The sequence below is a fragment of the Homalodisca vitripennis genome, chromosome 8 (assembly GCF_021130785.1).
Source record: "Homalodisca vitripennis isolate AUS2020 chromosome 8, UT_GWSS_2.1, whole genome shotgun sequence".
Taxonomy (NCBI): domain Eukaryota; kingdom Metazoa; phylum Arthropoda; class Insecta; order Hemiptera; family Cicadellidae; genus Homalodisca; species Homalodisca vitripennis.
Window position 1 is genome coordinate 33,086,169 of NC_060214.1, and position 18,847 is coordinate 33,105,015.

The 18,847-nt window shown below is 32.3% G+C and overlaps 1 protein-coding gene across 1 annotated transcript in view; it reads left to right on the top strand.

Annotated features, from left to right (window-relative positions):
* Positions 1–4,915: 4,915 nt before the first annotated feature.
* Positions 4,916–18,847, top strand: part of LOC124367524 (mutS protein homolog 4-like) — a 32,408-nt gene continuing 18,476 nt past the window's right edge. Inside the window, exons 1-7 of the mRNA XM_046824408.1 lie at positions 4,916–5,162; positions 7,746–8,103; positions 9,272–9,390; positions 10,154–10,302; positions 12,592–12,782; positions 14,125–14,246; positions 15,745–15,965. Of these exons, the coding sequence (XP_046680364.1) occupies positions 5,078–5,162; positions 7,746–8,103; positions 9,272–9,390; positions 10,154–10,302; positions 12,592–12,782; positions 14,125–14,246; positions 15,745–15,965 (1,245 nt within the window). The 5' untranslated portion in view covers positions 4,916–5,077. The remainder of the gene's footprint in view (positions 5,163–7,745; positions 8,104–9,271; positions 9,391–10,153; positions 10,303–12,591; positions 12,783–14,124; positions 14,247–15,744; positions 15,966–18,847) is intronic.

Sequence of the window (18,847 nt, forward strand, 5' to 3'; positions counted from 1 at the left end):
ATATTATAATCCTGACTGCGAACTTTGAAAGAGACTGAGTCTGTGTTCCGTTCGGGAACAAGACTCTAGAGCCTTTAAATACGCTCTTTATTACCTTTTAAATAAATTCTAGAACTTCGTTCAATTTGTACATCAAGTATAATATAGAATCATTATTATGTGACAATGCAATATATAAAAAAAGGAATAAAACTATAATCATACCATCAGTCAAAGACAATATTCATAATTATCTCCAAAGATACTTTTTATTTTGATTTTAATTTTTTGAACCAAATAGGCCTATCATTTTCTTAATTTTATTCATAGTTTAATTTACTTCCCTAACTACTATAAAAAACTAGAATTAAAATAAAACTATTATAGATCTATTTCACTCTTTGCTGTATGTAAGGTGCACTTACCGTGGTTGTAAATGTTTTTATCCCTCTACCAATTAACTTGCATTTTCCTAATATTTGTTCCTTTGCGTACAATTTAGCTCTAATAAAGATACCAGTACTTGTAATTTATGTTACAGTATTATCTTGTCTACAAATGAACATTTCATATTAAAATCATTAATCTTCCTTTAATGCTTTACGAGATCTCAGGGCCTCCTATAATTACGTCATATCATAATCCTGACTGCCGACTTTGAAAAAGACTGAGTCTGTGTTCTGTTCGAGAACAAGACTCTAGAGCACTGTGTTAGTACTTTATAACGTTTTACAATGCGTAAAAATTCGCTTGGGCAACGAGGTCTATATATCTCGTAATGCGCTAAATGAAAGACTGGTTACGAAATCCACGTAATGCATAGAAAGAACAATAAATTATGCTACGGCAGTGAACGTATTAAACTTTGACATGACAATTGAAGCCTTCCTCAATTAGACAATTAATGTTGTAAGTTATTTTCATTGTGTTTAAATTGAGGTAGTATTTTTTATAATTTTAACCTTTCTCAACTAGACAATTCATTTTGTAGGTTATTTTCATTGTGTTTAAATTGAGGTAATGGTTTTTATAATTTTAACTTATTAATTTTTTTGGTTGTATTCTTTAGACTGGACTCGAGAAAAAATGCTGCAACTAATTGAAAAAATTAGGGCTTCGTATAGGATGTTAAGTTCAAAGAGTTTTTATTAATTTTGGACTTGTTATTTGTACCATACATCGCACAACTTTTATCTTAAAAAAATATTATTGATTCTAATTGGTTACCTACCATATTTATCAACTTAACTTTAAGTTTTAAATTATTTGTTAAGAAACATTATATTTCCAGGCCATGTCAGTTTATATTCTTATCATTTCATATCTTTATATTTGCGTCTATTAGAAATTTCAAGATGTGTTCCCAAAGATAATGATGATCCGTTTGAAGAAAGGTTGGTAAACACTGATTTAATAATATGATCGATTGATTCCTCAAACCCACTCTTACATTTTTTACAGTTAGGACTATCTAATAGCTTCATCTGATGTAATCGTGGTGGGTTGAAAAGGTCAAAATCTCAACCAGCACATCATTATTATAAAGTGTATGTTTAAACTACTCATTCATATCCACGGCTTCATGGTTAAATTGCACTTACTTGCACTATTGGCCTTTGTCAGAACTTGAGAAATCTCTGTGTACTTTAACAAACAATGTATTTATTTTTTTCTGTAAATACATAATTATATCTTTTGTAGTGATTTATATTTGTCTGAATATTCACATCATTACTATCATGTTTAGAAATTTTGTCAGCAACTTAATTTCTTTTGATACCTATGTTTTCGGGCATCTACTGTAACGTTATGGCTTTTTACTGGTAATTAATTTATGAACTAATGAAACCTTTGTAGGTTGCACAATGTTGTCTGCAGAGCTACTTGAAAATTAGAGAATATCGTTAGAGCAGTCCTGTCTTCTAACTTGTCAGGGTATATTAGAGCTTGGTTTATTACCTATAATTCTGCAGTGCATCTGAAGTTGATTGATGTAATGTCATACCAAATGTTATATTGTTCTTTGCATCGTATATATCAATCCCTACTCGTGATCCAATCGTTGACTCATCTGTATATATGTGCAACGTATTCTTCACTTTCATATCTATCGTTTGGATTATCATTTGCCTCAGAATATGTTCGTTAAAGTTTTTTACTGATATTTGCAAAATTTAAAGTACTAATTTCTGTCCAGTCTAGAAAAATAAGGGTTTGTTAATTTTGATAATGAGAGTACTTCATTATCCCTAAGAATTACTCCGTATATTCTAAGTCCAAAGAGTACAAGGATAGTAACAAAAGGAAAGAAATTTACACTGCCATAGTGCAAGAATTAAAATTCCTTGGTAAAGAGATTCAGACAAATTTTATACTGTACAAAGCACATTTTTCTCTCTGTAGCTCTTTTGTCCAAAGAATCACGCTGCCACCACCGCAATTTTCTTTTCTTTATTCTATCAACAGCCGTGTTTATGTATAAAAACTCCATTTCATCACTATTCATAGTAATAATGATATAAAATCTTCGAAAACAACCAATATTTAACATCTCGTTTTTAGTATCAACATGTGTGCAAGAGTAAACGCTCAGATGTCAGTTAACATGTATTACGATTTCAGTACTCAAACTTTAAATTTAGTCCTACTCCGCAGACTAATGGTTATAGTCTCGGCTCTCTAACCGAGAGATCACGGGTTCAAATCCCGGAGAGGTCCAATCATGTACTTTGACAATAAAATAAAAACCAGTGCAATTCGAAGCCAGCGTAGCTGCCGCTAAGGCTTAAATGAGATTAAAAGAAAAACAAAAAATAAAAATTTTAAATTTGTATTATACAAGAATATTATACAAATTCTCATTGTCATACATGAGTACCAGTGTAAACGTACCTTAGCGGTTAAGATATATAATTTTATTTTTCTCTGTACAAAGCATTAAATTACAAATTGTATTTGATTTTTGCATATATTTGTGTTTTGATTTGTTAATGCGTAGTGAATTAATAATGTAAAATCAGTGCATTAGTTTATGTTTAATTTTGGACGCTCCTTGGTTTGATGTATTCAGTTTATTTTTTAGGTTAGGAACTTGTTTGATTGTTTATTTCTCTCCCATTATGGAACAGACCTCACATGAACGTAATTACGATGATTCGTTTCGGAAGAATTTCAACATATCGGAATTCAATCAGTACAAATCATTTTATGGATACATTTCTGATAATGAATCAGACAAACAGTTAAGTCAAGAAACATCAAATGAATAGTATTACTTCCCCGCCAGACCATGGACTCAAACGTAATTTTGTAAGTTAGGTTACTAGGAAAAAGTAATGGCCCTATTCAACTCAGTAATAGATATGAATCACAACAAACAAAGAAATCCTATAATAAAGAAAGTTCAATGGATGAAGATATCATAGCTAACAACCCAATAAATGATTCAAAGCCATCCCCATGTTATTGACAAGATTGATAAATGTTTCACCAATGATCAGTCCTAGACTCGATGGTGATTAAACCTGAGAATTCCTATAAGTGTTCTTAACTTTTTCATCATTACTGCGACCTAAAAATAGCGATCAAATAAAACTAGCACAAGGCTAGAAATCTGGTCAGTGTAAGAAATAGAGTTACAAACAAACCAATATCTAAATGTTTTATTGATTTAGTCTTGCGACCATAATAAAGAAACATTAAAAATTTAGTACGGTATAAATTAAATGCAAATGTTTTATTTGGACCACCTAATAAAAAGTTGTTCAATTTACACGTTGCGAACTTTATGGACATAATAAATCCTACTGTCAAAATACATGTTAAGTTGAATAGTCTCAGGATCATGATACAAAGGTTTGCAATTAATCTCTTGCGTTTTGTACTCTGGTGAGTATCTTGCGAACTACAAAGGCTGTCCTATGTGTAAAGAAATAAAAAACAATTCCATTATCTTAGAAAAAGACTTCTGAAATCAACTAGGTTCACTCTGGACGAAACAACCCAACTAATGTTAACCAAAACCAGTCATCTCAAAACCAAATAGTGAATGAAGGAGTAACCTTTACACTTTACTCGAACTGTATGGAATAATCACAGAAATAGCAGTTTTCCTACAATGGAGCAAAAAAAATAACATACACTTGTTTTATCAAGAACTGAAGGATTTTTTACTCCTTCGCCGAGAAGCAGAGGTCACTGTCAGTCTGCTGGCACGTCACACGTAGTGGTGGGCCTATCTATTATTATTTATTAGGGTCAGTGAAAACGATCCTTGTAAAATGTAAATAGTAGTGAAATTTAACGGTGAAAAAGGTGAACAGAAAATAACTTCTGACCAACATTTATTAACTGGTAGTGCTTGTCGGTGAACGATGAAACGACGCGCTAGAAGTAACTTCTTGGTGTGAACAATAAAAAGTATTAGCAGTGAACTTAACTTTTACAAGCACATTAAAACAGAAAACAATATTTCAAAGTTATCTAGCAATGGTAAGGTCTAAACCCTTGTATTTTATGGCATTGTTGCATTATATTCGATTAATGTAAACACAGAGTAACTATTATTAGCTATATTATATTATTACTTATTAGTGATCACTTCATAATGAGATCGCAGGTGCTGGTCCTACGCATAACACGACGTGTATTGCTGTGAATCCACCGATGAATAACCAGTAAAAAAATTCCAGGTATCAACAAGATCACTGGCTACCGATAGTAATATTCCACTGCTTGCATTTCACCACTTCAATTTAGCCGTTTCATTAATATCTGGATGAAGATTTCACAGGTTAACAGTGTAATTTCAAGATCAATAAACAAGTACCAAGACCTCTTTTCACTACTCACATTACATGTTTGTGATTGCGCCATTGGGTCATTTGGTTGTCGGTGATTAAAATTAACCAAAGTACACAGTGTGTTTTCTTACTTCCTTATTTCTCCTTTCCCGCTCCTGGATATCTCTGCCGGGATTCAAGCAGATTGCAATTCAATTCAAACCTCCCTTTCGCCATAGTTGGCCGAGTTAACCTGTCTATATTATTATGTCGTCAAGCTGTATCTTTTGTTTATTTCGTTGATTGGTTCTATTATTATGAATGTAATTCGAGCTACTCTCAATAGAAAATCCACCAGAGGACGACGTGGAAGGTGTAGAAATGGACCAGTTTTTAATACATGTAAGTAAAACTAGAAACCATTATTTGAAGAAATAGGTTGTGTGATGTACAGTTCTAGGCTAGTATAAATTATTTAAACCTAGAAGTGACTGCAAAACAACTTAGTAGCACAGTATTTTCTGGCAAACCAACTGTAGCAACACAGTTTTTATGTCAAACATTCATGTATTTTTCAATCTAGCTGTTAATTTTGCAGCAATCAAGGCATTAGTTTCATTCAAACAACTAATATTATATAGCCTAATATTCTGTTATCAGTACCTACAAGAGAAGTCATTTAGCTAGTTTCAGAGGCAGGTTGGTCTATAAACCACTTCAAAACTTTTAGTTCTTAGTATTTCTGAGAATGTTTAAGTGCTGTAAAACCATATATTGCACAATGATTATTGACATGTTTAGAATTTAGATTATATCCCATAGTGCATCAATCTAGAGGGCCGGGAGTATCGGGATTTTGGGTAGGAGGGTAGAGTATGATAAGCAGACCAGGGTTTTTATATAGATTAGTACAATCATCGATATTTAATATTCATTTATCAAATACACATTTATAAATCATTTCAACATATCTATAGTCATAATCACAATCATATTTTAAATTAAAATAACTAATACAACGCACACATTGATAATCTTATAAATAATAAATGAGCTCTAACGATCAAACAAACTATTAGAATTGGAAATAGAAAAAACTCATAGATAATAATGAAATGATAAGAACATAAAAACCATTTATAACAGGAAATAATACGAAATACGCGTAATTATTTATATGTTTTTTCCTGTATAGCAATGATTAACCGTTATCGAGAAGTTGTTGAAGAATCTTCTCTAGACGACCGTAATTCTCTTTTGCAAAAATACTCACAGAGATGATCTGCAACTGTCTGTTATTATCTAGCCTATAAAAGAAAATATGTTTATTATATGAGAAAGTATTTACAGTTGATACAAGTTATTGTTCAAAATCAGTAGCCTATCGGTTAGTTATATCGAAAGTTATAATTGAGTAGTATCGTTTGTCAATATCGATATAAAAAACCGGGTCTGCTTATCGTATCCTACCCGGGTGGGATAATAAACTAAAATGGAATTTCTATAAGAGAAGTGGATAACAGGATTATCAACATTCATACTAAAAAGGACAGGGAGTTTTATGGGAGAATAGGTCTACTAACTATGCTTGAGGTTAATTTAAGAGTGTTTTTGTAATTTTGAGCACAGTTTCTACCTCAGATAAAGTCTATCCATCATTTTTCCTCTGATATTTCGGTCTGATATTTCCTAACTGGTTACATTCTAATTTTTTAATGTATTCTATAAACAATTAAAGAAATGTTTTTCGTGGACACAATTCTCTCAGTGTGTTTTATGTTTCTATTTTTTCTGAATATGGTAAAATGATCATCCAGATACTGTAAGAATGGCCATTCAAATACTTGAAGAATAATTGTTTCAGTATAACTTTGAAATAATAACTCTTTCTTTTTTTATAATTGTCATGTGTTGGATAGAAGCTAGATACTTTTAAAATAGTTGTTTTTTGTCTGTTGCCTGCATTGTGAGGCAACAGGATTCCAACGTTGTAATTTAAACATTATTGAAAGATTTATTTCTCCTGTATGTGTACAATCATTTGTTACTATGGTATTATCAAGAGGTCGCTATTTTAGAAAGAGTTTTACTTACAGGGGACCTTAAAATGTACGTTATTAGAACGAACAGATTTTTGACTTACTGTGAAAATTATGTCATTGTAACGATCAGTTCTTGTTCTCTGCTTCTCAAACGGAAGCAAGAAAAGTATCATTTTTTGAGCCAGAAAACAAAAACTGATCATTCTAATGACATGTAATTTTCACAGTAAGTCAAATAAAGTCTCTTTATTCTAATAATGTAATTTTTTTTGGTGTCGGTAAGAAAATCTCTTCTAAAAATAGTGGACTCTGGGTAATACCAAAGTATCAATCATTCTTCCCATATTTAAACAATGAGAAAAACATTGAAAAATGTGTTTCTACTGAATAAAACACAGGTCCTTTAAATTTGTTAGTAGAATCTATTCAAAAAAAATGTTTTATAGGAGTTTTGGTAGTCAGTAAAATCTATTTTTACTGAATTGAAATATGTTTAAAATTAGATATAACGATATAATACCAATTTAATGTATTGTATTGTTAGTGTACAAGGTACGTTGGTATTACCTAGAGGCCACTCTGTTTCTAGCTACTAGTTATTCTTGTTACTATGTAATAAAGTAGGTTTAGATTAGGTTATCATAAATATGTTACTAGTAGAACCAACGTTAAAGATAAACTTTATGAGCGCTCGCATGATTTTTCTTTTTATAATACCTATGTACTTAGGTATTATAAAAATCATGATAGGCTAGTAACAAATAGTAGATAGGGATAGAGTGACCTCTGAATAATAATACCAAAGTTTCATATATGTTTAGTGGAAAGATCATGTTATTATATTTTTTTTAAATTGATGATTTCTCTGCGATCTGTCAATGATTATGAGTTTATTTTATGTGCACATATGTTGTTCTATATACAATTGTTATTATGTTTCCAGACTTTCCTCGACCAGCTGTGGATCAAACATCAAATAATTCCCTCTTAACAAGCAGTGATGTCACTACAGGCCAACAGTCTGCTTCTATACCAGCCCAAGTTTTGGGAGCTGCCAATCGAAACAGCAGCAGTTCTCATTCTACAGAACCAGTTAAAACTCCAAACTTGGCAGCAGTGTTCCAGAACAAGACCACAAGCAAAGAGCCACAGATTACCAATGAGTTTCTTGCCGAAGCTTTTCGCACTCCAGTCATTCCTGAGATGACCAACAGTTCCACTAGTAAGTTATCCAGCAACCAGCGTCAGCCTGTGAGAAGTCTTCCTCCCCCGAACTCAGCGAGCGGTGCCCGTAAGCCAAGGTAAGTCCTGTTGATCCGTTAGGTGTCTTAGAAAACTCTGTTTAAGATCAACTCCAAATTGAAAGAAGGTTCACAAATAAGATTTTAATCCTGTATTAGCTGTGGGTTGTCTGTGATTAAGCATGAACCTAGAATTTTTTATCCCAATTTGTTTATTGGATGCTGCCAATGTCCAATGCTAAGAACAGTCAGAAAAGACAGACTTTTACTATCAAACTTTGTTTGAAAAGTGCACATTGCTTATACCTCCAGAGCTAACTAACAATACAGACACTTAGTGTTAAGTTCAATGCAAGTAAAAAAATTAAAAAAAGCTTAAAATGGCCTATAAAATTGAGTATGCAGAATCACAAAACATGACTTTAATTATGTAAATATCAAGCAAGACAAAAAAAAGCACTTTGTCAAATCAATGACAAAATTAAGTAAAACACAAATTCACCAATAGTAATCGTCAATGTAAAATAATGTAAAAGTAATTTGTACATATAGTACAAACAACATTACGGTACTAGATATCTTTACTAGGCTGTCAATTGATATCTTGCTATATATCTTGTGTTTGAAGATTTATCAACATCAAGAGCAGATGGTAGTTCTCGAATAATATTTTGATACACTTTACAAAACCATACATCTGTAACATTCTGTCATCCTTTAAAGTCAGTCACCTATCATCAGCAAGAAACCATAAATAAATAAGGTGTTTGGGGTTGACAGTCTGCACTCTTGTTAGGATTGAGTTATATATATATATATAGTTACAATAACCTTAGTTGATGTATTGAAAGAGACAGTTTCTTCATAAATAGGAGTAAAAATAGTTTATTTTAGTAGCATAGTGTTTACAACTTAAATTTTTAATTCCTCATACAGTGTTTAGAACTTTGTATTATAATATTTGAAAAAAATTCACATGTATTTTTAAATGATGAAAAAGTACCTTATTAGTTTTAAGTACTTATACTTAACATTTTGCTAATGTGCCTTAAGTTTTAAATGATTCCAGTCTGGTATTCTATAACCTGTATTGTACTAACAAATAATGCACCTAGTTATACACCACATAGAGATTTAATGGTTTCTAAACATTTTGTGACGTAATAACAGTTAAAAAATTGGGATAAAAAATTCTAGGTTCATGCTTAATAACAGGTTATTGTTCCAGATCATCGACAAGCAGTGGCCCACGACCTGTCTCTTCATCTTCCCACACTCATACATCTCACACTCCTCGGACACCCAAGACGACATCTAGCTTGGAGAGTGCCCAGCAGATGATCTTGGGTAAGAGATTAGTGAGTACAGGTCTGTAGATGGGCAGGACAGTTTAAAATAATGTTCACACAACCAATGGTCAATCCTTTTGATAATTATAGCTAATTAACAGTCTAATACTAATAGTAATATAAATAGTTCAGTAGTTTATTAAAGGCGTTTTTCTAAAATACTGGATTTTTAAAAATAAATTTAAATAGATCCAAAAACCCATTAAATTAAGTTGATTTCAAGATTTTTTAACTGTTTTCATATATTTTTCAATACTTAATTCTTTGAGAGTTATATTGGTCTAATGTATGTGGCCTGTAGGAGGATTGCTGGGTTAGGGTGAGTGAGAATAGCCCCACGAAGAATAAAGGTATCCTGATTGAAATTATATCAGTATGGCAGATATGTCTGTTTGTACCCTCATACTCTGGTCTCTGGCAGAGGGATAGAAACGATGTCTGGTTGGAGCCAAATGTTAGTTCTGTAATCCAGTTATGCTGATTATAAACACTGGGTAGAGGAGTTTAATTCGAGGTGAATATTTTATTCCGATTTCTTATCTAACACAGAAACACTCACTGGTAACTAATGCTTCATGTTATTAAAGTTACGTTTGGGTTAAGCTGAAACTCTTCTACTGAATGAATTACAATTCAGTAGAAGAGTGATGTAAACGTATTACATATGAAATTTTCAATCAGCTGATGTATACTATGGTGAATTTACCAGAATCTATCTTTATCTCCTGTATTAACTAATACTCATTTGATATAACTGGTAGCCATCACCGAGGGACGAGGGTTGGCAAGAGGAGAGGTCGGGGTGGCAGCACTGGACGTGAATCGCCCGCATCTGGTCCTTTGCCAAATCAGCGACTCTCAGACATACATCAACACTCTGACCAAAATTAATATCATACATCCCGTAGAGGTAAGTTTAGAAACGCTCATTTTGATGTCAAATTTGTTTGAGTGTAGCTTATTGATTTGAACTCAATAAGGAATGTTTACATCACTAAAGTAAAGATATTTGGTAAGTGTATATATATATATATATATATATATATATATATATATATATGCTTAGCTAGGATTATCAATTCCCAAATATTACTACACACAACGAAGTTTCAAAAACTTAAAATATGCTTTATCAAATTACAACTACACATGTTCAAATATATTTCAATGCAATAAATATAAATAATTTTGAATTCTAACAATTTAAAAAGATAAAATGTAGAGTATCACTGTAGAATATTTTGTAGACTATATTATAAGTTTTTCCGTCAGGTGCAAATATGTGTAAATTCCAGGCATTAGACACTCACAAACAGGCTACATGTAGTTGACTATGAGAGAAGCACGGCTTTTCTGATTGCACTCCCGCTAACTGTAATGTCTGCTCTTGTGCTTTGTTTATAGTAACAGGAAAGCTAAGCTTGATAGGAAACTGAACCCTTTTGAATTCGAATGGAAGATTGGTGGGAATAATTGGAATCCAAGGTATGATAACACTTTTCCCTTACCGACACCTGTTAAAATAGTAGTACCAAGTATATTCTGCCCCAATTTCGTTATCCGAAGCCTTGTTCCATTACATAGCAAAGGAGGATTTAGATTTCGCATAAGCATTACTGGTACTTTTAGTTTTAATTGAAGTTTATGTGTAGGTACACCCGACAGTTCAAGTGAATTTAAGAACTCCACAGAATATGAAGTACTAAGTTCCGTATCCATAATTGTATCCATTGACAAATATTCCTTCATTTCTCCTTGCACCTCTAAAATGTCAGTGTTGATCCGATGAAGTACTTCATTTTTTGGTGCTAATATTGCTCTGGAGCACAACCACAGATCACAACTTTAATTTTGTAGCAATTCTGGAAAAACATAAGCAATGACATCCACATTATTTTTTACTAAATTGCAAAATTCTCTGGATAGTAATATGTAATCTTCAGCATCAACTTCTAAACAACCATCACCAATTTTCAACAACATTTCTGCGTAAAGTCCCGAATCCACATCATTATGAAGATGCACTCTCATATTCGTTTTCAGGCTGAGTTTTTCAACTCTCGACCATAAGCTGGATGATTTAATGCTGGCTTGAATTCCATCTGCTGGTGTCCCCCTCTGAATGACTGGTAGGGTTTGTCGGAAATCACCAACCAATAAAACTACCATTTTTATAATCAATTGGATTTGATGTTAACGTGACCATTGATAATACAGTGTGGCGGTATTATAGTACTCATGGTTGGAACTTCATTACTGGTATGCTAGATGGTGTTGAAGTAGCTAGATTTTGAGATTTTTTGACAAAATTTTTTTATTTGTCATAAAAAATAAAGTTTTTTTAGTTAATATAAAGTATCCTATGTTATTTTTAATACCTCCAAGAATATATTTACAAAGTTTCATAATTATCGGTTAAGTAGTTTGCACGTGAAAGCCTAACAAACAAATTTACATTCGCTTTTATAATATTAGTATACTAAATAAATTTTATTTTAACATTTCGTTATTAATATAACACAGATTTTAACTGTATACATATCTTTAGATCTGTATTCAGTAATTTTCGGAGTCATGATCATGGTGCAATTTACATAATTAGCTAAAATTATTGTGACCGGTAATAAAAGGTTATGTCTTACACTTTAAAAAACCACTATTACAAGTTTATAAAAACTCTAGGGAAGCTTACAAAAAAACAGTTACACAACTGACAGTTGACAAATATTTTGTGAATAGAATAGCAGGTGGAATAGCACTAATCAATAAGGGCACATTTTGGAGTTTTTATAGTCTGGATTTATGCTACTGAATGGCAATACCATTTAGTTACATGAGTTTATTCAAACAAAGATCAAATGGCGAGTTCTGTATGTTTACGGTGTAGCAGTGATGGATCTTGGCACACAAATTTGTATATGTATGTGCACTGCAATTAAGGGGTTAAGAAACAATTGATTTGATTGTAATTAATCGGAAAATAATCTTAACCTGGATTACAAAGGAAGTACACATCTATGTTGAAAACATGTCACTTTACCTTTAATTATTTTGACATGATTCAATCCATCCATTTATTCTGATTGGCCTGAACCTATACTCTAGTGACATCTGCCCATGGTCGATAGGAATGTAAAGAGAAAAAAGAAATTTACCTATATATTTTAGTGGTTCTCTCACCTGTTTTGTCCTTGAACAGATTCTTGTGCCGCACACTTTTGTTGAATGCCAGGCGGAGAGTAAGCTCTTCACGTTGCTTCGTGACAACTTCCCGCAGGTCTCCGTCACTACGGTGCAGCGTCGCCACTACAATGACACAGTCGGGTTACAGCAGGTTCAGTCACTGTGTTTGCCAGAGTACAGCAGTGTAGAGCTGGTCATTAGTCACAAGTGAGTCAGTCCTTGATTTCAGTTTAGATGCTGCATTGTGTGGGGAAGAGAATTTCAATACCTTCCCTTAAGGGGATACTGTCAGATTTTGGTTGCATTAAATTTTTGTATTTAATAATGTCAAAGTCAAAGAGTTTTATTTTCATTGATCATGACAAAATGAAATAGAAAAACATTAATTCTTACATATAATTTACAATCTTATTTGTATTCATGTGAATTCCTATAGCTTCGCCTAGATTGCTCCACCTCACATTCTAAAATTTTGTTTAATGTATAAAATGGAATAGTTTGGTGCCAATTAAATAATTTCTTTTTATAACTGTTACTGAAATGCTTCAGGCAGTTTCATGCAGTTTGAAAATTTGGATTGAAAACGTTAATCCTATCTTTGCCAGTCTATGTTGTGGAAGATAAAGTTTTATCCTCTTCCTGATAAAATGTATGTGGATATGAATCCTGGTGGAAAATACGTGCAAGTTTGATTTAGCAAAAATCAACATATGGTATATGTAAAGATTGATGATGGTTAAGATTTTATTGTGTGTGCACAATGGTTTTCAATGATCTTGAGGTGCTGCTATACACATTGTTCTTAAAATCATCTTCTGAATCATTAAGATCCTATTAATTGCAGAAGAGTGTCCCCACAGAATAAGCTATAGCTAACTGTGTGGTTTAATAAACTCATTTGTTCTTTCCAACTGCTGCATATATAAGATGTGTGACTGGAACAGCCTTACCCAACCACACTAGGAAATTCTTTGAGAAGAAACCTTTGTATATTGGAGCAAAATTTTACAACAGTCTACCAGATGAAATCAAGAGTGAAGAATTAAAAGCGACAAAGAAAAAAATTCACCAATATGGCTACTGGATTGACCTGTTTAAAACCTAAAAGTGTTTTTTAATGACTGATGTATTTTAATGTGTATGTACTAACAACTTAATGTGTTTCTTGCTGATGTTGTAAACATTTTACTTTTTTCATTTAATTGTTATTGCACTTGATACCATTTCAAATCTTGAAGATTTTGAAAATTAAGATATCTCTCTCTCTCTAATAATTAAGTATATTTCAAAATAAATGTTTTCGGATTATTTATTCTAAAACTGTTGTCAGAAGCACTTCATGGCTTAGACTAAAATCTTAGCTGTAACCTCATGTCAAAGACATCTGTCCACTAAATAAAAGTATTATATAGATTTTATACTGTATAGCTGTAGTACCAGAAACAATTAAACAAAATACTATGATAGGTCACAAAGCATGCAGGGAGTCTTAGTTTTAACGTAAATAAAGCAAAATGGTAATCTATTGACAGATTTAAATTATTTTCAGGTTTTATGCTCTAGCTGCAGCTGCTGCCTTGCTAAAGTTCACAGAGCATATGAAGAATATAATATTTAGTCCAAAATCACTTAAAATAGAATATCAGTCCCCTGAAAATGTAATGGCAATAGGTTTGTAAAGTTTATTTCATTATTTATCATTTACATTTAAGTAATTTTTAAAACATTTATGCTTCCTGTATACAGGAGGTAAGCCTAGAGTTAACGTACTTCACTCATTGGCTTAGTTGATTTTACCAGTGGTTCATAGTCCAAAATGAGCAAATAATCTGGCTGTTAGCATTATATAAAAAAAATCGTCATATAAGAAATCACAAATTGTATTTTACTTCTCTACAGTAAATAGCAGCATTTTGTATTTTGAATACATGCTTAGTAAAATAACTAAAGTAAAATAAATTATGTATGTATCAATGTTAAGGTTGGAACTTTTTCAGTGTACTAATTGTTCTCAAAACTCATATTTTTGCACTACACAATTCACGTCTTTTTAACATTGATCAAGTCTTGGAAGCGCCTATGTCGCCTATGCTTAAATCCAGCTCTGTGGTGTGATACAGTTCTATCATTTCGATGTCTGGGATTTGCACAATGGCTCAAAACTTTGATTGCAAAACGTATAGGAGAAGTTTAAGACATACTACTGATTCCTATCACGGTACAATAGTCCTTCTACGGAATTTATGAATCAGTAGTACTTTTTTGCTTACCACTTTTTTCCTTACCACTTTGTTCGTAAAGTGGATCCACATGGCTAAGCTCTCATCAGAGTGTACTCATTCACAATTAATTTTAAGATAACTTACTTTAAAGTTTTTTTTTCATTTTTTGAGCCTTGTGGCTGTTTTAGCATTTAGCACATCTGTTAGTGGAGGTCTGTATGGGGTGTAAAGAAATAAATTATAACACTAGTGAATAACAAAACAAATTCCAGTACTAATTTAAAATTGAATTTTCAATAGGTCCGACTTCATAATTGATTTTTCTTGATTTTTGTTTCTGTAAAATGTTTCCCAAGCATTCAAGTGTGTTGTGTTTGTAACTTTGTTTAATAACTGTAAATTTTTATCAGAAGTGATGTGTCCAGATTCTACACAGTCTTTCGCAATAGCAGATTTTTCAGTTCTTCCATATTTTATATGTGAAAAGTCTTCTTTGAATCGTGGTCTTGATGTACCTAAATAATCATAAATTTCATAAATGTGAATTTATTGAAAATTTAATTGTACTCTCATCACAATTCATAAGAACATTAAAATGTAATCATATTTACGTCTTTTATACTGGCTAACTATTTTTCAAAATCCTTTACCATATTATGTTATTTTTGTTCTTATTGTTTAGAAAAATGTTAATATTTATTTTTTCATTTGTGAAGTTGCCTAACAATAAAATCCTCAATTCTGAAACGCCTCGCAAAATTAAATTAATAATTGAATTTGATTTGTAATTCACTAGTGGTATTAATTATAGTATGTGATGTATAAAATTGCTCATCACACAAGTGATTGAGAGCAAAAAAGTGAATAGATGAAATTTGATTACCCTCACACTATCTCCTCTCATATGCCTTCATAATAGAGATGGTTTATACCAAATATGTTTTCAGACATGGACACTGCTCAGAGACTGGAGCTGGTAATATCCCGCAGTGATGGAGACGTGAAGAACAGTCTGCTGGGTGTGCTAGACTACTGCAGCACTGAGAGTGGCAAGCGGTCTCTACGAGCTAACATAATGCAGCCACCCACCTCGCAAGAGATCATAGACTCTCGTCTGCTCTCGGTCACCGAGCTGTCTCAGAGCCCTGCACTCCTCCACTCTTTGCAGGTGAGTGTACTTTTCCAATTTCGTTAAGAATCGCAACAGCATTGGATTTTAAAACCGCAGTGGGTTCATACAGTATACAATAAGCAACAAATTACAATGTTGCAAATTAATAAGCCAACTTTAGGACTTTCTCCAAGGATATGATGTCAGTTGTGCAGTAACTATTAAAGTACTCATTCAGTGAGGGTTTAGATAAACCATATCACATGTTATGTTGTCTTCTTTTAATATGTGTCGCAAATCTTGCCTCTGAATGTACCTTTGACCTTTTGGCTCTTTGATTACTTGATCCACTTCAAGACAGCGTCAGACAGCCCTATTTTATTTATAAAGCGATGTATTATTGATCCATGTATATTTAACATGCTCTATCATCGATTTGCAGACTCAGATAAACTGAAAAGAATATAAGTTTAAAATGACTATATTTCATAGGCTACAATATGGTGCATTTACCTTGAGAGGAAGAAATATGACATGTTCTACATTCAGTCAAATATATTGAAATTAAAATAACAAACAACCATCAAAAGTATTAAAATAAGTTCATTGTCATTTATTATAGTTGTTTGTATTACAAACTAAATTTTCAAAATGGTTTCAATCTATAAGACTGTATACACTCTTGTTTTGTAAGTATATTGATTGCCTCAGTGCGTGAATGCAATACTTTACAAACCTTCTAAATAAGGGGTTTGTAGATACCAGTTGTTCAATTATGTAAAACATATTAACTATTAATCAACTTTTAGTCATGTTATCAAACTTAACCAAACCATCTGACCAAATTTGATACATTATTAATCTTGATAAATTTGATGAAACTATTTGATGAAGCATTATTGGCTAATTTAAGAGCGATTAAAGTTTTGTGATCAGACTACAATTTTTGTGGGGTGTAAGGTCTATACACAATTTTATAGCAAAACTTAGTAATCCATTTTTAGTGGATGGTTAATCCATTGAATAAGTATTAGTTAAGGCCTCTGCAGTACTGGTGCAGCAATTAATTGGGCAAACACCCAAGACTTTGGTTAAAGCTTTTTAAAAAAATAAATCATTAAATTCTTTACCATTGTCTTTAAAGTAAAATTTTCATTAAATATACTACATACATATTTGTAATAAAATTATTTATATTTTAAAATTGTTAATTTTGTATATATTTTAAAAATTTGGGAAACAAACATTTTTATGATTTTTAGTTACTTTCTAACAACTTTAACATACTTTATGTAAAATATTACTATATTTTTTACATACATCAAAGTTTTCATGCAACATTTAAAATCATAAGCTCAATAAAAATATGAGTAATGTTTTCTTATGATTTTGCTGGACATTTATTTCAACTTCTTGTTTTGTAAGTTATTCATTTTTTTTTATTCACAGCACACTAAATTACTTTACAATTTACTAGATACTGTACACTTGGAAATTGTATAATAATCCAAATAACCTTCATCTTGACGTTCAAGTTCTTCATCCTCGCACAAACCGTGAATCGGAAAATGGGGTTTGAGTACGGGAAATAATTATGTCTTCCACACTTCCATCACTAGCACTGATATCAGAATTGCACTCGTAATTGCTGTCTAATAACAAAGCAACAATAGTATCACACAGTTTTGTACACCCATTCAATTTCACAACTAAACACAAAAAAACTCACCTATCTTCGCATTTAGCAGCTGACAAACGAAAACAATGACAAAATGTTCCTAAAAAACAAGTGGTCAATTCAGTGTTGCCAGTAACAAAACGATATAAAATGTATTTTATCTTAGTAAAGGAACCAGTAAAGACCATGGCAACAATATCTGTCGGATATTTTCAGAACTAGAATTGCTCATAACAATAAAGAGTGGCTAAACATAGACTACGAGTGCAATAGACTCATACGTAACCAGTGCATGGCTCGGTAATCAGTCCGGGCCGCTCGGCATGTAGCTAGTGCATATGTCTTCCTCAACCCATTTAGGTACTGTGGAATGGCACTAGTTGAAGGATGACCGAGTCTGTGGTGTGACAGTGTGGAATCAAGGCTGCATATATTGACTGTAAATTATGCTTATTATTTATCTAAGGTAGCATTATTTTTATTGATACTATTATGTTAATTTTACTTAAAAATGCAGTGTAGCTTTAATTAATATGATTTAGTAATAATTGTGCTAATATACAGGGTGTACATAAAGTCCTGCACGGGTATAATATTTTCTGAACGATAACAGATAAAGAAACAAGATTTGGTACATCAATACTACACCTAAAAATCTACTTTTTGAAGGAACTATCAGTTTTCTGTAATATCATGGGGACGTCCCGCAAGGAGTCAGAAGGAAATCTTAAATAGGAGCATAGGTCAATATGGACATCATTTTTTAAGGGCTTATCTAGCAGAGTTTAATGCCGCAAACCGCACTCAAAAAGATTGATCCAGTACAAAATGGCTGCTGTTCAAAGATTTTACTTGGTTACATTTTATTAGTAGCCATAACCCCAGTAAAGCAAAACTGCAACCAAACGAATACTGCAGCTAACTACTACATTATGCTTGTCAGTTGTACAGAAGTGAATTATGACATTAGTTATCCTCAAGGGTTACAAATTTGGTCCTAATATATTGATAACGGGGAAAACCTGATAACAGTAACAATTAGAAATCTCAGCGAACTATGACGATCGGAAACACTTCCTGTTTTCATAAAGTGTTGAACAGTTCTCCCTACAGTTGTTCTAGAAATTGGCTGCCTCTCGTGAAAGCAGTCATTAAATAAATGGCATGCTTCCTCGTATGATCGTCTGTTATTTCCCCAACCATCATAAGAAGTGTTATACGTTCACGTTCGTCAAGCGACATAGTGTAGTTGAGAACTACA